Source organism: Pieris brassicae, chromosome 3 (assembly GCF_905147105.1).
Source record: "Pieris brassicae chromosome 3, ilPieBrab1.1, whole genome shotgun sequence".
Classification (NCBI taxonomy): domain Eukaryota; kingdom Metazoa; phylum Arthropoda; class Insecta; order Lepidoptera; family Pieridae; genus Pieris; species Pieris brassicae.
In genome coordinates, this window is record NC_059667.1 from 17,147,447 (window position 1) to 17,168,517 (window position 21,071).

At 35.8% G+C, this 21,071-nt stretch overlaps 1 protein-coding gene and 11 non-coding genes across 12 annotated transcripts; 6 read left to right on the plus strand and 6 right to left on the minus strand.

Annotated features, from left to right (window-relative positions):
- Window positions 1-1,372: 1,372 nt before the first annotated feature.
- Window positions 1,373-20,952, minus strand: LOC123707065. The gene is made up of 20 exons (XM_045656841.1): window positions 20,791-20,952; window positions 20,578-20,725; window positions 19,950-20,082; window positions 19,535-19,645; window positions 19,012-19,111; window positions 18,473-18,621; window positions 18,169-18,248; window positions 17,656-17,807; window positions 17,172-17,377; window positions 16,875-17,047; window positions 16,126-16,308; window positions 15,976-16,052; window positions 11,070-11,179; window positions 10,447-10,629; window positions 9,495-9,671; window positions 8,472-8,558; window positions 7,007-7,167; window positions 2,945-3,072; window positions 2,696-2,738; window positions 1,373-2,166 (listed from the first exon to the last, which is right to left on the minus strand). Exons 1-20 carry the CDS (start codon window positions 20,840-20,842, stop codon window positions 2,019-2,021), a joined length of 2,601 nt encoding a protein of 866 aa, XP_045512797.1. The 5' UTR covers window positions 20,843-20,952; the 3' UTR covers window positions 1,373-2,018.
- On the minus strand, window positions 2,341-2,459 carry LOC123707848. Its single transcript, XR_006753526.1, has one exon. It is a non-coding gene; the product is annotated as a 5S ribosomal RNA (ribosomal RNA).
- LOC123707872 lies at window positions 2,549-2,667 on the plus strand. Its single transcript, XR_006753548.1, has one exon. It is a non-coding gene; the product is annotated as a 5S ribosomal RNA (ribosomal RNA).
- Window positions 4,028-4,146, minus strand: LOC123707884. The gene has a single exon (XR_006753557.1). It is a non-coding gene; the product is annotated as a 5S ribosomal RNA (ribosomal RNA).
- LOC123707887 lies at window positions 4,236-4,354 on the plus strand. Its single transcript, XR_006753559.1, has one exon. It is a non-coding gene; the product is annotated as a 5S ribosomal RNA (ribosomal RNA).
- Window positions 6,161-6,279, minus strand: LOC123707876. Its single transcript, XR_006753552.1, has one exon. It is a non-coding gene; the product is annotated as a 5S ribosomal RNA (ribosomal RNA).
- On the plus strand, window positions 6,369-6,487 carry LOC123707860. Its single transcript, XR_006753537.1, has one exon. It is a non-coding gene; the product is annotated as a 5S ribosomal RNA (ribosomal RNA).
- On the minus strand, window positions 8,621-8,739 carry LOC123707850. The gene has a single exon (XR_006753527.1). It is a non-coding gene; the product is annotated as a 5S ribosomal RNA (ribosomal RNA).
- On the plus strand, window positions 8,829-8,947 carry LOC123707879. The gene has a single exon (XR_006753555.1). It is a non-coding gene; the product is annotated as a 5S ribosomal RNA (ribosomal RNA).
- LOC123707851 lies at window positions 8,994-9,112 on the plus strand. The gene has a single exon (XR_006753528.1). It is a non-coding gene; the product is annotated as a 5S ribosomal RNA (ribosomal RNA).
- Window positions 16,349-16,467, minus strand: LOC123707852. Its single transcript, XR_006753529.1, has one exon. It is a non-coding gene; the product is annotated as a 5S ribosomal RNA (ribosomal RNA).
- Window positions 16,557-16,675, plus strand: LOC123707853. The gene has a single exon (XR_006753530.1). It is a non-coding gene; the product is annotated as a 5S ribosomal RNA (ribosomal RNA).
- Window positions 20,953-21,071: the final 119 nt, after the last annotated feature.

Here is a 21,071-nt window from a genome sequence, read left to right on the forward strand (position 1 = left end):
CTATAGACAATACATAGCGTGGCCGCCTATGGGACATCATACAGATAATATTTTACTTTCTGGGGTGGTCTGGGCAGATGTTTTTACGGTACTGGGCAGATGTAGGGAGGCGTGGTCTTGGGTCGCAAGTCGCTAAGATCCGTTTCATGATTATTTGTTTTTCTAATAGGCAAGTAGGTGATCAGCCTTCTGTGTCTCGATGCATGCTATCGATTTTGTATCCTAAAGCAAGCCGGTTTCCTCACGATGTTTTGCTTTACCGTACGGGCGAGTGTTACATGAGCCCAAAAATAGAAAGTCCATTGGTGCATAGCCGGCATTCGTATTTACGACCTCAGGGGTGAGAACCGTACGCTGAAGCCACCGGAAAACACAGCTGAGTAACCCATGGATAGGATTTAATTATTATTTTCATTATAAACGAAAAAAATATAATATATATAATATAATATAACATTTGTTACATATTGCACTCCCTTTGCCCCACAAAACCAAATCCAGTACCCCTCTGACGCAACACCGTTATAAAAGGAAATGGACAACAGATATCGGATCGGAAACCTCACATCGGACCGGTCAATTCTCAATAAGGAATAAGTAAGTAATATACATCATTGATCGTGCATCTCATATTGGGCCGCTTCAATTTTCTTATTAAGTTAAGTCTTAATTATTGTAGTAATTTAATTAAAGTTATTTAAATACATTTTGGGATTCACCGCTGGCCCACACTTAATTCATTAGAAAACATTCAAGACTGTTATTGTTTTACAATTTGTATGTACTAAGGGTGTAATAACAGAACTAACATCAATTTCATTTGTAAATTTTATATTAAAGTATGAAATTAAAGATAACATTATTCTTATTTTCTCCTAGATCAAAAGGGGTGAAAATAAGGTAAAATAAAAATGCATTTCCATCGCAAAAGTATATAATATAATCATATCGATTTCTTACATTACAGTAGATAAACGATTCCTCTGACATATTTTTCTGCGGGAACCCTACAGAGAACAATAAAAACACTAAGTTTAATTTAAAATAGCACTATTTTCCGTTGTAAGACCATAATATTTACCATAACGTGATATACATATTCATTAAACGTCAGACACAAAGAAATGACTACGGAAAATAAGGTCTTAAGAGCCTTTGGCAAATTGTTCTGCTCCCACCATTTTATTTCAATATAATATGTATAAAGTGCGAATCAAACGGCACTTTATACTAATATTTAGTATTTATATTTACCGTGGTCACACATCACAAACATTATGCAATAAAAACCGGTATCTTTGTCAATAAAATACCGTAATATTTCAGGTTTTTATTAAAAACATGTACAATCGCCACTATTTTTGACCATAGCCGCATCACGCTAACTCTGTGTTGTTTTACGATCAGTAAAATCGTCTAACAGGTAATCGTGATGTTTCAGTAAAACAACGCCATGTGTATGCAATTTTGACCCGCATAAGGGGCCGTTGAAGTAGTTTTACTGTAATAATTACTTATTTATGCCCCCCCCCCCTCCTCTTGTCAGTAAAAGTACGCAAAGCTCTCTAAAGTAATACTGCATAAGCGTATTAATTTTTGTGGGAATCCCCGAAAATGCATTTCGTTTTCAAGCATAGACAATGTGTGGGTAATATGTGTAAAAAAGTAAATAAGTACCCTTGACGTAACCACCAAATAAGATAGTCAAAGACCCCCTCCCCCCTATAGTGCTTACGTAATACTAGAACGGCCCCCAATATGTATTAGTAATACTAAAATAATAAGAGTATGTAAAAAGTTAGCAATTCACTATTATAAAGTAAAAAATTATATAAACGTTTTATATTTTCATTGATCATAACATATCTATGAAAGATATATAATGTATCATAGATATCATGACACCAATATTATATTTCATCGTGTATTAAATTTTTGAGAGACCAGAAATTTTAAAAGGGAAGGATGTTGTCATTGTGCTAAACAGGGATCAAATAGTAAAATAACCTAAATATATATTAAGTGGCACAATTAATAAGCATATTTCGTATTTCGTGGTTCAGATGTTTTAATTCGGTCTCATCTGGTTCATCTTCTTGTATAAGCTGTTCTCGTTGTGATATTAATTCACTTAGTTTTGAATTGGCAGCATTTCGTGACATTTTCCTGAAACATTATTGTTTTATGAACTATAAGCAATATTTTTTAAAGGTAGTTACATCACCAATACTAACATACAGTATTTTGTATACTAACATCACTCGAAACAAAAACCAAGACAAATTTAGTTAAGTGATGATTCAATAATAATTTTCATTCCTTATTTCTACGAAAAAAAAAAGCCAACGTCACGAGGTGTTCCCAGGCGGTCACCCATCCAAGTACTGACCTCGCCCGACGTTGCTTAACTTCGGTGATCGGACGAGAACCGGTGTATTCAACGTGGTATGGACGTTGGCAACCGATATCTTTTAAAAGACTATCATTACAAAGTAGGAAGTGCAAGAAGCATTACTTTATTTTATTTAATATTTTTAATAAAATAATTGCCAACGTCCATACCACGTTGAATACACCGGTTCTCGTCCGATCACCGAAGTTAAGCAACGTCGGGCGAGGTCAGTACTTGGATGGGTGACCGCCTGGGAACACCTCGTGATGTTGGCTTTTTGTATTTTATTTCTAAATTACTCACATAACATCTTCGTTTATTTCTAAGCCATCTTGGTCGGAAATACCTGAAAAGCAAAATTTATTTACGCGTTAAATATACAACAAAATAATTTAACAGGCACGAATTTTTATTACCAACATCTATTTTCGTATTTCCTTAATGAATGAATGAGTGAGTGATGAATTACGGTATAGGTATATTTGTCACCTCACACACACTTGTGGCCAAAGTTAATTTAGAAATATTATATTACGTAGTGACTTCACTTACTTAAAACTGACCGAGACTCGATGGGAGGTGAATTAGCAAGGATATCGACATAAAAGTCATCCTTCAATCTATTCATATCTTCCTGTCGGTTAACTTCTGGAACCTCTTCATCTATTATTGGATCTAGACTGAAATTAATAGAAATAAATTAAATAGGTCACTGCATCTATATAACTTCTGAAATTATATTAATAGATATCTATTTTAATTTAAAGTTTTATGTAAACCTACAAAGACTCGTTAAAAATATAAAATGAACATATGATCTTTCTGACATATGTTTAAATTCACTTCCAAAAGTAATTGAAATGGACCGTTTAAGTATTACGTAAACATTATAGGGGTGGAGGGGTGGTCTTTATTACGTCACCAGTAATTATTTACTTTTTTACACATATTACCCACTCATTGTCTATGGTTGAAAAGGAAATGCATTTTCGAGGATTTTGTACAAAAATTAATACATTCACGTACTATTATTTTTGAGAGCTTTGCTTACTTTTGCTGAAAAGAGGAGGTGGGGGGATTATATATTACGGTAAATCTGCTTACGTAATACTTGAACCCCTAATACGAGTTTAAAAAGTCACTTTATTTTTTAGTTCAAGTGACAGAAATAAAAGTAAAGGATGTATAATTGTAATTTATTTTTATATGTATAGAACAATTCAATGAATAATTATTTATGCAGAAAACACAATTTATTTGTATTAAAGAATGGCCAAGCCCCAAAAGACCTAAAATGTATCCTTAAGACAAGTTACTCTTTATGAATGAAGAAAATAAGAACTAAACGGGAAAAAGGGTCGCCGTTAATTCTTTTGATTTTTGAAGAGCCATTTATTACTTACTACTTACTTATAAAGAGCAAAACATTGAAATGTCAATAGTCAGGACAACAACAGGCACCCCATACCGACAATGACTTACTTGTTATTGACACACTCTAAACTTACCTATGTATATTTACTGATACCTATGTGTATATAAAAATTAAACTGGTAACATATTACATACATATTTGGGTGAATTACTAGTTTACTAATGTCCTATTTTTGGACGTTATAAATTAAAAAAACAAAAAGCCAACATCACGAGGTGTTCCCAGGCGGTCACCCATCCAAGTACTGACCTCGCCCGACGTTGCTTAACTTCGGTGATCGGACGAGAACCGGTGTATTCAACGTGGTATGGACGTTGGCAATTATTTTATTGAAAATATTAAATAAAATAAAGTAATGCTTCTTGCACTTCCTACTTTGTAATGATAGTCTTTTAAAAGATATCGGTTGCCAACGTCCATACCACGTTGAATACACCGGTTCTCGTCCGATCACCGAAGTTAAGCAACGTCGGGCGAGGTCAGTACTTGGATGGGTGACCGCCTGGGAACACCTCGTGATGTTGGCTTTTTTTACTTTTTTTCACCTTGTATGATATACACATTTTAGTTACACTAACGCATCAGGAGAAGCCATGTTACCAACGAATGAAATCGCAAACATGATTAAAAAAATGTGTGATTCCTTTGCGACCAGTCAAGAAATTTTAACTAAGAAACCGACTACATGTGATATGCAGGTTCAATGCGACGTACAAGATAACCAGAACAGAGCAGACCAAGAGTTCCATAAGTGAGATATTACTTTTGAAGTTGAACTTGAAGTTAGTCATTTTAACGTGCGAATGTTAACTATATTTTTTTAGGACTGACTTCAAAGTTGAAGCGTCTCAAAGTGAGTCGTGTATCTCAAACAATAATAAGGAGTCAATTAAAGTAAAAGGTAAGACAATTTTTATTGTAAAGCAGTTATTCAATGTTGTGTATTTTTTTTAAACACTCGCTTGTTACATGAGTTATTATTGAAAATTTCTGGTCAGAAATTCAAATATAACCAAAAGTATAAACTTAAAATGTCATATTAAACTAATACGATTTTGACCTCGGGAAGTCGGACTCTCGACCGCGTTTTATACATATAGCCGTGTGTTAAAACTAGAAATAAACTCACGGCAACACAATTGATATTCGTGAGGATATAAAATGCCGAGCCAGCAACACAAGCACTAAAAATGTGTGTCTATGGCTGTGATGACTGCCTTTTTTGGGTGTCCCGTATGGTCGTTTGCTAGTCAAATAATGCATAACTTTTTGTTATGTTATTTTACTTTGAAAGCTTGGCAAATATATTATTTTCAGTTAAGACGCAAAGAAGAATAGCATTTCGAATTGTTAGCTAAACAGTGGGCTTAACGTCGTGTAGAACTGGAAACTAAACTCAGTAAGGGAATCGTCATCTAGCGGCGGATTTAAGTCGAGCGACTGAGGACTTTGCTTTAAGAGTTATCTTCCGATATATTAAAGTCTTAGATGATTTACAAACTGACTTCAGAGCTGTTACGTTTTTGATTGGAAGTTGGATCGTTTTGACATAAAACATTTCTTAAATGAATTCTATAATTATATGAATTATAAACTTCTCGGCCCACTGTTTGCGGGTTTGAATAACATCAAGCATCATTCATCAAGTATTATTATACATACTCTGTGAATACACTTAAGATCATAAAAATTTTAAATGTGTACTCCTGTATACGTATACTTCTTGCTAGGCTTCAGTTTTTCATTATATGCGACAGTTCGAGACATGAAAGGGATGCTAAGCAACCACTGAGATATTAAAAAAATATACATATTTGGTTATAGTGTGATAACGATTTATAGTTCCGATATCGAAATCCTACCTGATTAAAAAAAATTATAGACTATTCTCTATGATCTATTAACATTATGGCCCACGTTCTGAGTTTTAAAGTTAGTATTAAGTGTTTAATTGTGCTTCAAAACAATTTTATAACTCCTTTTAAGAATGTTTACTTAGTTCCACTTAAGACTAGTTTTCAATCAAGTAACATTAATAATTGTCTTGTCTATTAAACAATATAATGTAAAGGAGAAAAGACGCAGCGGTGAAGGTTTATCATATCAAGTGTTATTATGACTTTAATGGCTTTTATGATGCCTTTACAGCTATTAGAGGCGACAAAAGCTCTAAGAGCCCACTATACAGCAAAATACCAAGAGAGAAGCTTCACAGAAAATGGAAGACTACATGAACCATCAGTTGAAGTTAAAAGATATGAAAATGCAGGAATTGCAACATACAGTACAACATTTAGATAAAACCGTTGAAGGTTTAATGGTAAAAAATAAAAAGCCAACATCACGAGGTGTTCCCAGGCGGTCACCCATCCAAGTACTGACCTTGCCCGACGTTGCTTAACTTCGGTGATCGGACGAGAACCGGTGTATTCAACGTGGTATGGACGTTGGCAATTATTTTATTGAAAATATTAAATAAAATAAAGTAATGCTTCTTGCACTTCCTACTTCGTAATGATAGTCTTTTAAAAGAAATCGGTTGCCAACGTCCATACCACGTTGAATACACCGGTTCTCGTCCGATCACCGAAGTTAAGCAACGTCGGGCGAGGTCAGTACTTGGATGGGTGACCGCCTGGGAACACCTCGTGACGTTGGCTTTTTATTTTTTTTCACCGTGCATGACATAAATATTCCAAATATTAAATTTATAGAAAAATTATCAATAGTGTTCAAATTAATTATCCTTTTTAGTAAATAATTGTTTAAATTTTAAGAATTGTTTCCACTTTTCTTTAACAATATTTTTTGCACACGAATAAGTTCGGTGGCGATTGTTCCAGGGATGTTAAATGAAACACTCTGTTTGAAGCTGGATATTAATATTCAGCTTCAAACAGAGTTAACTTGCTTTGACTGTTAAAAACATGAGCTTATAACTAACATAAAATCAGGGGTAATGGAGTTGCGACGCTGGATTAACAAAAACTTATATACGGGTTCTTAAATGTAAATAACATTTCTGTTACCCATAAATAATATAATGTTGTATTACAATTTAAGAGTGTGGAAAAACTAAACTTTAGGCTTAAAGTTTGCGATGATTGCTAACATTTGATTTGCACTTCTAATTATTAATTAAAATATAGTAGGAAATAGATATTAAAAAAATATCTCACTTAACATCCGCTAGCTGCCGGCGCTCATGCCTGAGCTGTGTAAGCATCCGTCTTCGAGTTGCCAACTTGACAAGATGAAGCTCGCGCACTGCACGACCCCATTGTTCTTTGAAAAATGCCTTCGACTGTACCGCGCTTTCTAGTTTCTCTTCGAGACATCGCTACAAATTATAATTAAATAAAATATAACAAACTATCTATTTTTGAAAATAGCTAGTACATCATTGAATGAATAATATTATACGGTTAAACCCGCTTAAGACGATTTCTCAGGGACCCTACCAAAAACGCGTCTTAAGCGTGAAAACGTATTACGCGGGATAGGAAAAATAAAACGTACTACATACTATTACGTATTATGTTCTCATTTTGGTATATATAGGTATTAAATTATATATTTATGAATTACATTAAATACGTAGTGTAATTATAATTACATAATTTAAAATAATCACTTAATTTGGTTTGACAGAAAGATTTTGATGCATTTGCAGCAATTAAAAGATTTTCAACATAATTTAACTTTTGTAGTAGATCTTCGCTGTGATCCAAAGAAGCTACATAGCGTCTTAAATCATTGACAGCTGCAGCCTGGGCGTTTGACAAAACCGGAGTTGACTCATCTTCGTCTTCATCATTATCACTTAGGGCCTCGTTTTGTGTGTTATTCACAGTCTCAATAATATCTTCAATTGATTGAATTTCATACGGTGCTACATTGTCATCAATGCACGAATATCCAGGAAAACCCTGCAGCATCTCGGTTTCTTCACATGCCTTTCTGGGGGCGCCGCGTTAGAGCGCTGGGTTAGACCTTTCGGCTCGGGCTCGGGCGTATTAAACGGGATGACGAATCGTATTAAGCGTTAAGAAATGTAGGAAAATATGTCTCAAGTTGCAGAGACTGGCGTAAAGTGGCGTATTATGCTAGAAATCGTATTAAACGTGATCGTCTTAAACGGATTCTACTGTATTTCTCAAAGTGAGTTTTTTTTGTAACCCTTTTAGGTCCTAACATTAGTGTTGACACTTTCTATTTTTCAATACTAGATTCTTATAAAAGTTATTTAGAAATGGTTTACAGGCGATGAGATTAATTTATGGATTAGAATAAATTATATTAAATTTTATTACTTTTTAAAAGGAAAACTTAGAGAGTTTATAATGCGAGGAATTACCGTTAATGCGACCGTGATAGGCTTGGCATATCAAGTTCATTACCTGGTCGGAGAGCAAATCATAAATTTGTAATTTGTTCTCATTACCTCTGGTAGGTCGGGAGGCCAAACGGAAATCCTCTAACAAGGCGGGAAAGATATTTCATTATTATTTCAGATTCTTTTGTCGGTGGCATATACCGAACGTTGAAACCTCCACCAAGACTTAAGCAGGTTAATATTATTGCGTGGACAATGCTATGTGCACTATAACAATTAGTTCATTTAAAAGAATATTATATATATACCAGCTCTTGAATGAGGCTAGCAGTTTGATCTTTTGTTAAACCTGAACAACGACTCTCCGCTTCTTTTTCAACGTTGTTCAAATTGATCTGAAATAAAAAAATATATTTCACTTATACATTAAAGTAATTATTTAAATAAAAAAGCAAAAAGCCAACATCACGAGGTGTTCCCAGGCGGTCACCCATCCAAGTACTGACCTCGCCCGACGTTGCTTAACTTCGGTGATCGGACGAGAACCGGTGTATTCAACGTGGTATGGACGTTGGCGGTTATGACATCGAAAATATAAAATAGAATAAAGTATTGCTTCTCGAACTTCCCGTTTCTAGCGCATTATCTTTTTGATCATGAATGTTGCCAACGTCCATACCACGTTGAATACACCGGTTCTCGTCCCATCACCGAAGTTAAGCAACGTCGGGCGAGGTCAGTACTTGGATGGGTGACCGCCTGGGAACACCTCGTGATGTTGGCTTTTTTTACTTTTTTCTCCTTCCATGATTTTTACACATCATTTTAGTGCCAACGTCCATACCACGTTGAATACACCGGTTCTCGTCCGATCACCGAAGTTAAGCAACGTCGGGCGAGGTCAGTACTTGGATGGGTGACCGCCTGGGAACACCTCGTGATGTTGGCTTTTTTACTTTTTTTCACCTTGTATGATATACACATTTTAGTTACACTAACGCATCAGGAGAAGCCATGTTACCAACGAATGAAATCGCAAACATGATTAAAAAAATGTGTGATTCCTTTGCGACCAGTCAAGAAATTTTAACTAAGAAACCGACTACATGTGATATGCAGGTTCAATGCGACGTACAAGATAACCAGAACAGAGCAGACCAAGAGTTCCATAAGTGAGATATTACTTTTGAAGTTGAACTTGAAGTTAGTCATTTTAACGTGCGAATGTTAACTATATTTTTTTAGGACTGACTTCAAAGTTGAAGCGTCTCAAAGTGATTCGTGTATCTCAAACAATAATTAGGGGTCAAGTAATGTAAGTGTATTTTTACCTTTAAACCTTCAACGATTTTCTCTAAATGTTGTACAGTATATTGCAATTCCTGTATTTTCATATCTTTTAACTTCAACTGATGGTTCATGTCGTCTTCCATCTTCTGTGAAGCTTCTCTTAGCTCTTGGTATTTTGCTGTATAGTGGGCTTCTAGAGCTTTTTTCGCCTCTAGCAACTGTAAAAGCACCATAAAACATTAATGTCATGATAACCCCAGATACGATGAACCCTCACCGCCGCGTCCTTTCTCCTTTACAGTAAATTGTTTAATAGAAGTCTAGTCTTAAGTGGAACTAAGTAAATTCTTAAAAGGAGTTTTAAATTTGGTTTCTTAATACTAGCTACTACTACTTCTTAATAACTTAATACTAACTTTAAAATTAATTCACTCAAAAAGGCTATAATGGTAATAGATCATAGAGTATAGCCTATAATTTTTTCAATCAGTTATTATTTCGATATCGGAACTATAAATCGTTATCAAAATATAACCAAATATGTATATTTTTTCAATATCTTAATGGTTGCTTATCATCCCTTTCATATCTCAAACTGCCGCATATAATGAAAAACTGTAGCATAGCAAGGCGTACACATTTTAAATTTAAATGCACTTAAGTGTATTCACAGAGTATGTATAATGATACTAGCTTGATGTTATTCAAACCCTAAAACAGTAGGCCATGAAGTTTATAATTATTCATGTATGAAATGTTTTATCTCAAAACGATCCAATTTCCAGTCAAAAACGTAACAGTTCTGAAGTCAGTTTGTAAATCATCTAATACTTTAATATATCTGAAGATAATTGTAAAAACTTTGCAAATCTTTCATACAACTATCCTGGTGTCGTCGTCCCATCGTGGATATGATAATTTTATGAAACGGCCAACTATTTACCATAATATAGTAAATTGTCAATATAATAGTTTATTATTAACCGCGTTTACCTTCTTCTCCCTCTGCGTATTTCTATGTCCTCTTAAAGCAAAGTCCTCAGTCGCTCGACTTAAATCCGCCGCTAGATGGCGACACTGGTCTATTCCCTTACTGAGTTTAGTTTCCAGTTCTACTCGCCGTTTAGCCCACTCTTTTGCTAACAATTCCAAATGGTATTCTTCTTTGCGTCTTAACTGAAAATAGTATTTTTGTATTACACGTACGTATTATACGTTAAGAAAACACTTTTTAAATGGATTGAAGGTATGTATTATTATTAAAAACTTATAATAATATTAATAATCATAGTATAATTGCCAAGCTTTCAAAGTAAAATAACGTAACAAAAAGTTATCAATTATCTGACTAACGGGGCAAGTTTTTGCGTCAATTCAGTTAATATTTGTTAAGGTCGGCGTTAAACCTTCTGTACGCACTTTCAAGTACATTAATATTAACAATGAATAATTAATCGAGAGGAAAACCTAACTTCGGAAAACGCGATCCTTTTTTTTTTAAATTATGGTGTAATCCTATTAAATTCATAATTAATTTGTTCTTTCTAAAATATCCAGATCTCGGGATCTCTTCAGCCATATTCGTCTTCTCTACTAATTATTGTTCATATATTTACTTGTATTTTATATAACTCCTGTTGTTTTTCTTTCCAATCCTCCAACTCGTTAACGAATTTCTGCATCATTGCATCACGGTCTATAGCTGGTATAAACATATGCACAGCATCTGTAAGGATATTGAATTATCATTAAAATACGTTCATTTAGAATAATTTTTTAGCAATATTAATATTAAATTAAAAAGGGCTTAACAGAAATACATTGTAGGTGATTAGTACGTGTCGTCATGAAACAATAATTTGTTCTGAAAAGAACAGTTAATTGCGTTACCGTTAGGACAACTTTTTGCCGCGCCTCGATTTTATTGTCTACGCACCCTTCGCATCTTGGTACCACATGTTACCACTAGTGGCCAGGTAGGATAATTTTTGTATATAAATCTACAGTTTTTAAAAATTAAACACATTCCACATTCCATCTTCACCTCTTCTCAACGAATTATTAGGAAGTTTTATTTTAACCAAATAAGGACCAATCGACCTAAACCAAAATTACCCTAAAGTGGTGACCCCGAGAAGAACACCAAGAAAATTGAAGATGACGAACACAGAAAATTCCGGTGCAGAGCGTCAAGTTTCATTACATCCGTCGAGCCAAGAAGTCTCCGGTATCTCACTGTCACTCCGTGTGCCACCTCCAGAACAACAACCAACCATCGACACCCTCATCGGTGAAATAAGAAGGTTGTCTTTGGAAGTTGCCGAGCTACGAGTACAACCGCGCGACAACTACCGCAACAGTCGTTCTCGCTACCATTCACAATCACGCTCGCGGAATGCATCAACAAAGCGCAACGAAAATCGACGAGAGTCGCAGATGGAAGATCGAAGCCGGAAAAAATCTCCAATGCCGTACTGCTATTACCATCATCGCTACGGTATGGACGCGAAGAAATGCACACCACCATGCCCATGTTTCAAGCCCATAAATCAGTCGGAAAACTAAAAGTAACGCTGGCCGCGGCGGGAACCGGCGTTACCGAATCATCACACCGCCTTTTCGTTACCGACAGGGTAACGAAACTTACCTTTTTGGTCGACACAGGAGCCAATATCTCCGTGCTACCAAAGGCAAAAGGCTCACGCGAAAAACCACTGCCGTTTCAACTCTACGCCGCCAACAACACGGTCATTCCAACATACGGAGAGAAGTCACTCCAACTCGATCTTAACCTCCGAAGACCATACACATGGAAATTTGTCGTAGCAGATGTGTCTAAGGCAATCCTGGGAGCAGATTTCTTGCAGCACCACCACCTCATTGTCGATGTCAAAAACCGAAGATTGATCGACGGGAAAACAAAGCTGGTAACAAACGCTCAACTCAGTACTGCAGACATACCTACAGTTCGTAGTATTGACATTGAGCAAAATTACCACAGCATTCTAGCAGATTTCCCAGGCACAACCAGAATCACTTCAATGAAGCTTAGTCCCAAACATTCCGTTGAACACTTCATTGAAACAAATGGACCGCCCCTTCACTGCAAGCCACGCCCCATTGCACCGCATCGTTACGAAATGGTCAGGAAGGAATTCCAAAACATGATCGATCAAGGGTTATGCAGACCAAGCAAAAGCCCTTGGGCATCACCTCTTCACGTCGTGCCAAAGAGGAATGGAGACCTACGCGTGTGTGGCGATTACCGAAGGCTCAACGCCATAACCAAGCCCGATCGGTATCCCATACCACGCATACGTGACTTCACATACCAACTCGCAGGGAAGAAAATTTTCTCCACACTCGACCTCAATCGCGCGTACCAACAACTGCCAGTCAGCGAGCAAGATGTGGAGAAAACCGCCATCATCACACCTTTTGGTCTTTTCGAGTTTCCGCGCATGTGTCCTGGTCTAAAGAACGCCGGACAGACTTTCCAACGCTTTATTCACGAAGTACTGCGCGAACTCAACTTCGTATTCCCTTTCGTTGATGATCTACTCATAGCATCAATCGACGAGGAAGAGCACCGAAAACATCTACGCATCGTATTACAGCGACTAGAAGAATACGGCATCACCATCAACCCATCAAAATGTGTTTTCGGCCAGCCAACTGTGAAATTCCTCGGTCACCAAGTCACAGCGGAAGGAATACAGCCACCCCAAGAGAAGGTACAATCTATTACAGACTTTCCAAAACCACAAACCGTAGAAGAACTACGACGTTTTCTCGGTATGATAAACTTTTACCGTGAAAATATCAAAGATGCCGCCACCATACAAGCGCCGTTAAATACCTACCTGCACAACGTCAAGAAGCGTGACAAAACTAAGATCGACTGGACCACTGAATCAACGCAAGCTTATGAAGCATGTAAAGAGAGCATAAAAAATGCCGCTTTACTTGCTCATCCGTCTCACCAGGCGACACTTGCTATATTCAGCGACGCTAGCGACAGAACAGCTGGTGCCGCACTCAATCAATTTATCAACAACTCATGGCAACCACTCGGCTATTTCTCGAAGAAATTCACCGACGCACAGACTCGCTACAGTACCTACGATCGAGAGCTACTCGCTATCTACATGGCTGTTAAACATTTCCGCAAAATGTTCGAGGGACGAGAAATAATAATATTCACCGACCACAAGCCGCTAACTTTCGCTTACACAAAAACAAATACAAACAGCGAATCACCGAGACGCACCCGACAGCTACTTTATATCAGCGAATTTACCACTGATATACGACACGTCAGTGGATCTCAAAATGCAGCCGCAGATGAATTATCACGTGTCGAAGCAATCACCTGTCCATCGCCGATTGACTACAATCTACTTGCAGAAGCTCAAGAACGCGATAGCGATACCATTAAAGCACTCAGTCTACAGAGCAACTTATGTTTTAAGAAAGTCAACCTGCCCGTCTCAAATATCAAATTACACTGCGAAACTTCAACCTCACAGTTACGTCCGTACCTACCAGATGAATACCGACGTACCGCATTCAACGCAGTACATAACGTTAGCCACCCTGGTATCAAGACTACGAGAAAATTAATTACGCAACGTTACTTTTGGCCCTCAATGAACGCAGACGTCGGCAAGTGGGCAAAAGTATGCCTACAGTGTCAGCGCGCCAAAATACAACGCCACACATCAAGTCGATTATCAATTTTTTCACCAACCGAACGATTCGAACACGTTCACATTGATATCGTTGGTCCGCTACCTACGGCGGCCAGCGGTCATCGATACCTCGTGACAATGATCGACAGAGCAACAAGATGGCCCGAAGCATACCCATTATGCGAAATATCAGCTGAAGACGTCGCCAAAGCGGTATACGAAGGTTGGATTTCCCGTTTCGGTTGTCCTGTAACAATAACAACGGACCAAGGACGCCAATTTGAAAGCAGAGTATTTGCATCTCTTTCTCGCTTACTAGGAATCGAAAAAACGCGTACAACTTCATACCACGCACAGTGTAACGGTATCATCGAACGATGGCACCGTGTCCTTAAAGCCGCATTAAAAGCAAGACTACAGACCGCAAGAAGCTGGATCAACGAGCTTCCAACCGTCCTACTCGGATTACGCGCCGCTATGCGAAGTGACACCGGCGTAAGCGCCGCTCAGCTTACCTACGGTTGCAACATACGCTTACCCGGTGATTTCTTATCAACGACCCGCAATGACGTCATCATGGACTCTGGCTACATCGATCAGCTGCGCGACGAAATACGTAACTTGCAACCAATGCCGAGTCAACCACACAGCAACACAAAACCCATATTCGTTCACCACGACCTGCAATCATGTGAATACGTATTCGTACGCATAGACGCCGTAAAGAAGCCATTACAAGCACCTTACGACGGACCCTATCGCGTGCTGAAACGAGACAGCAAGATATTCACGCTGCAGTTACCTAACCGTGAAATGAATATCTCTATCGACCGACTCAAACCTGCCTACACTATCGCCGAGCAAGATGTGCCTACTGATACAACCACGAGTACCTGCAACAAGCAAATCACATCAAGTGCGAACGAACTACATGAACCATCAAATAGCCTGAAACATCAAAATGACAACACCCTGAAACATCAAAATGACAACACCCTGAAACATCAAGATGACAACAACCTGAAACAACAAGACACTGGGAACACCTCAATACCTACAAGAACAACTCGCCGAGGCCGCGTTATACGCCTGCCGGTACGCTTCGCTAGAGGGGGAATCCTGTAGGTGATTAGTACGTGTCGTCATGAAACAATAATTTGTTCTGAAAAGAACAGTTAATTGCGTTACCGTTAGGACAACTTTTTGCCGCGCCTCGATTTTATTGTCTACGCACCCTTCGCATCTTGGTACCACATGTTACCACTAGTGGCCAGGTAGGATAATTTTTGTATATAAATCTACAGTTTTTAAAAATTAAACACATTCCACATTCCATCTTCACCTCTTCTCAACGAATTATTAGGAAGTTTTATTTTAACCAAATAAGGACCAATCGACCTAAACCAAAATTACCCTAAAACATATTTAAAAAGATTACAGTGTAATGGTCAATTTTTTTGTAACATTATAGGGGGTAGCCAGGCCATAGACACCCATTTTAGGTGGGTGCGTGGCCGGCCTTTGAGGGAGCGAGTACACTCTAAACTTGAATAGATGGGAGAGGCAACGGAAATTTATATCCTGACAAATGTAAATTGTGTTGCCGTGACTTTTTTTCTAGTTTTAACACACGGCTATATGTATAAAACGCGGTCGAGAGTCCGACTTCCTGAGGTCAAAATCGTATTAATTTAATATGACATTTTAAATTTATACTTTTGGTTATATTTGAATTTCTGACCAGAAAATTACAATTATAACTCATGTAACGAGCGAGTGTTAAAAAAATACACTACAATTAATAACTGCTTTACAATAAAAATTGTCTTACCTTTTACTTTAATTGACTCCTTATTATTGTTTGAGATACACGACTCACTTTGAGACGCTTCAACTTTGAAGTCAGTCCTAAAAAAATATAGTTAACATTCGCACGTTAAAATGACTAACTTCAAGTTCAACTTCAAAAGTAATATCTCACTTATGGAACTCTTGGTCTGCTCTGTTCTGGTTATCTTGTACGTCGCATTGAACCTGCATATCACATGTAGTCGGTTTCTTAGTTAAAATTTCTTGACTGGTCGCAAAGGAATCACACATTTTTTTAATCATGTTTGCGATTTCATTCGTTGGTAACATGGCTTCTCCTGATGCGTTAGTGTAACTAAAATGTGTATATCATACAAGGTGAAAAAAAGTAAAAAAGCCAACATCACGAGGTGTTCCCAGGCGGTCACCCATCCAAGTACTGACCTCGCCCGACGTTGCTTAACTTCGGTGATCGGACGAGAACCGGTGTATTCAACGTGGTATGGACGTTGGCAACCGATATCTTTTAAAAGACTATCATTACGAAGTAGGAAGTGCAAGAAGCATTACTTTATTTTATTTAATATTTTCGATAAAATAATTGCCAACGTCCATACCACGTTGAATACACCGGTTCTCGTCCGATCACCGAAGTTAAGCAACGTCGGGCGAGGTCAGTACTTGGATGGGTGACCGCCTGGGAACACCTCGTGATGTTGGCTTTTTGATTATGTACGTAATTTTTTTTATAATTGCATCTAAGCAGCTATCGGTCTAAAACATTCTTAAGTATATATTTTATAATAAATATTATAATCTTAAATGAATACTCTTTAGAAGTTTATACACTCATTGTTGGACAATTCACTTACCCGAATTATTCCGACACTACAATACGCTTCTATCACAACACTTACGTACCGGCCAGTGTTACAGGGCCCCATAGAACTATATCCAGCACCCACGCCTTCTTGCAAGTCGGTACAGCTTCCCGCTCGATAGCCAAGTGAAAGGATATCTCCACTTTCGACTAATACCTTCTCGCTTTCATTTACCTTTAGTTGAGTCGCACTGCGGGCTGTCAATATTGGTTTCTGAAAGTATATGAAATATATTATCACAGAAATTGTTGACTCAGTGGTTAGAGCACGAGACGCATTCTTAGGTAATGAAAATAAATTTTGTAAATTAAAAAAAAAATATCTGTAATAAAATTACCTGGACACTTCTAACTCCCTGGTATTTCAAACTAAGTTCGACATCAATATATGGTCGTCTATATTCATTTCTCGTGAGGTCATCACACCTCAATATAAAACAACGCTCATGGATCGTTAGAGCTTTATCATTATTGCAAAAGTTTGAAAGAAAATGTTCTATATTGTCTGTAGGAACCAACTTACGAAGATCCATACTACAGATACCTGAAATGCACATGATGATATTAGTGCATTCAAAAATCAATAAATAATAGAGTGCGAGATGTGGATATATTTTAAATTTTGAGTTTCTAAAGACATTTTTATTTTAACATACAAGTACTGCTTTCAAAGAGGGTTTTTTGTTTATGTCAAGTTCAAATGTATTACATCATTCATGGACCTTATTTTTAATCTTCATAAAAAATAAAATTAATTTAAAATTACACGTCGAATTGGTAACCGCCTCTTACGGTATTAAAATACGCTTTCAAGTAAATTACCAATATCCTTTTCTCCGAGACATATCTTGGTGACTAAATGCGGACATTCTGCAAAGTATCTGTCCAATGAATTTAAAGTCGTCCGCAGACGCAACGATGTACGTTGATTGAAATGAGCACGGCTTGAGTTTCCCGATGAAGTCGCGCAAACCCTGAAAATTAAATTTTTATTTATTTATAACGTGTAATTTAAAACATTACAATAATATTATGTTAGAGAAAGCTATTTATTTAATGCATACTATGCGCCTTAATACAGAGGTCTTTAGCATGATAAGACTCTATTCATAAAAAGTATGATTGGTAACATGGAGTTTGTGTTACCCATAAATGTATTATAAACTAAAAAAATATATAAGTAATACTTAGAAACCTAAAATAATTATTATATATAATACTAATTATAATTTATACATAATTCAATATATATGTACTCTACATACAGTATACTTTGTATATAGATTGATCTTAATTTTACATTTATTAAAAAAACACGATAAATAGATTCCTTACCTGTCAGTCATTATATTATGTGTAAACACAGAGTAGGTCACATAGTAAAAGGCAGTCTCGTTCAATGTAGTAGGAAGTAACTACACAAAAGGATATTTAGGTAAATAAATAAGTCACAATATAAAATAAACTACACAGAATAATCACGTGTTACGTAAGAAAAACTCATTATCATTTTCAAGCTTCTGAAACTAGTCCAAAAAGATTGTTTTTTTTTTAAACAGAACTCATTACGTAAAGTAATTTTGTTTTAGTATTACTGTTATTGATATGCTCATAAACTATGTTGACAATATCTACAAACCAGGTCTAAATTTTCCACAGAACCAATCACCAAACTAAGAACAAACAGATGATTTCCGTCGCCAATCTGGATGAGACCTTCGTCGCACACCAATTTTGGTTGAAGATCCAGAGATGACGCCACTTTCTTGCTCTCTGCTATGTATTCCTCTGAAAAAGCCATGGTTTTATTAAATTTGGTTATGTGGTTTATCAATGTTGCAATACTACATAGAAATCTATTTTTAAATTTAGATATCTATATGAGTACTAATTATTGATTAATTTAATATACATATAATTTTTAGTTAACATACAATTAAATGAGATCAAATCCATATTCTTTTGATATTACGATTTTTTAAATATCAGCATTTCAGTTATGACTAGAGTAATTTATGTATCTGAATAAATTATGACCTAGCTGTATCTGTAGTAACCAAAACATTAGTAATTTCTCTCTTGCTGAAGGTTTGTTTCTCGAGAACAACATTAAATAGGTACTTTTTTTTAAATATGGACAAGTCAATAGTGTTTACTCTGTTTGAAATTATTACGTACCGACTCTCAATAAGACTGATTTAGCACATGGGGTGCTCTTGTCCGTATGTCCTGACGGATATGCTACTTCATTACTATGGAACATTCTTAGCTCATTCCGCTGGAAATATGATATACTTTTAAAAATATAGACATATTATTGTAATTTTGTATACTGCCATAAGCCTGTGACTTTATTGTCTTCATTCTTTATAAAGAAATAAGTAATTTATCATGGAATAAAATATTAAACAGTTATAATGAATTCTCAAAACTCCCCAAGACACAACATATAACCCCAAGGAGTCTTAAGATTATTTATATTACAAATGACAATTACCTATTACTACTACTGACTACTTTTAATTGTATTTACATAATTGTTTTTAACACATAAATGGGATATTAAAAAATGTTATCATAAGATCTTAAAAGTAATTTTAGATATAGTCTCTTAATGACATGCATAACATATTTATTTATTAATACAGCTAGGTCTTGAGAAGGTGAGCATATATTTCATATAATAATATAATATACTTACAGGTGTAGGTGTACTGACTCTGTCCTCAATGGTGAGACTCATCAATAGTTGTGGGTGACAGCACTTGCCCTCAGACTTTACTCCCAGAAGTTTATGCCATGAATGTTTTACCTGAAATCCAATATGAAAATTTGTTATACTTTTTAACAACATAATTTGTATATTAGTAACTCCTGACATTACTATCTCCATTATTAAGTTTTTGACTTTATCTTATCCTGATTTTTGTTGTGTTCTTGCATCGGACCATATTATTAGAAAAGTTTTTGATAACAATTCAAGGTAAACTTACAAAAAACTGCACTTAAGATAACTATTGCAAGGAAAAGAGCTTTTTTTGCATTAAAATTAAAATTAAATTGAATAAAATTGAAAATTTTATTATTTTATTTAACTCAACTTTACTTTTACTTACATTAACTAGTTTATTGGATGGGCAAGGCTGAGCACCAAGAAGACTTAATAACAAATAACCAATTTTATCTTTCCTCCCTTGAGAGCCAGTTGAATAAACCTCCACTTTAACAGGTACATTTTGTACTCTTAAGCTGTAATTATAATTTACAATAATCTAATAAGATTATAATAAACAGCTCTCTGGCATTGTGACTTTACTACTTTCATAGCATCATGAACAATATATTTATTAAACTCAATAAATTCATCAATTCAGTCATTATTCATTTAATGAAATACACAAAAATTTCATTTTCTTAATAATACAATCATTCATATCAAATAAAAGTAATCAAATACAATCATTAACTTACTTTTGTTTTATCCACATATTAAGATTACTAATAATCTTTAAATAACAAAAATTATGGAACTGCACTTTTTAAATATTGATTATAACTTATATAATTCATTTAAATTTATCTTAAGTTTGTTATAGATTATTCTGGTATATCAACAAGATTAATTATAAGTAATGAATAAAAAAATGAGTTCTTCAAGTATTACATTAAATGTAATTTAGTTTACAATACCCCTTAATAATTTCTTACTAGTTTTGTTTATAACTGTAGATAGCAATTATTTACCTTCGGAACCGTCTTTTATCAGCTTCCCAAACAAGTTCTGCATCAAATACTGGTGCATGAGCTGGCACCGTCGGGTCGGTTTCTAACATGTATCCATTAAGAGATCCACTTACGATAAATGGGGATCTTAGAAAACCGAAACCTAAACCTGTAAGATAATTGTTATAGACACGATTCTAGAATCTTCAAAATTACACTTAAGTCCGTATTTACCTTCTTTTACATGAAGAACAATTTGTATAGTAGGTCCTCGTAATTCATCCATCGAAAATATATTCAAATAAGAAATAAACACTAAATTCCTGTAAAATGTTACTAAAATGAAATAGTTGAAGATTCAAATAACAACGTAAACAACAGTTGGCATTTTCGAATTTTAAAAAATGACAATATTTATTGTTTAGAAATTTGACATTGACAATATTAATCATGAAAAGTGAAATCTCTCCATGGCTTTGCACTGGGTAGAGGATTCGGTATTTATCTAGAAATGT

Excerpts from the sequence above, each read along its gene's own strand:
- LOC123707065 (XM_045656841.1), bottom strand. The coding sequence starts at position 20,842 with ATGGATGAATTACGAGGACCTACTATACAAATTGTTCTTCATGTAAAA. Across the intron at positions 11,180-15,975 it reads GGAGTCAATTAAAGTAAAAG|ATGCTGTGCATATGTTTATA; the intron begins GTAAGACAATTT and ends ATATCCTTACAG. Across the intron at positions 2,167-2,695 it reads GAAATAAACGAAGATGTTAT|GAAAATGTCACGAAATGCTG; the intron begins GTGAGTAATTTA and ends ATAATGTTTCAG.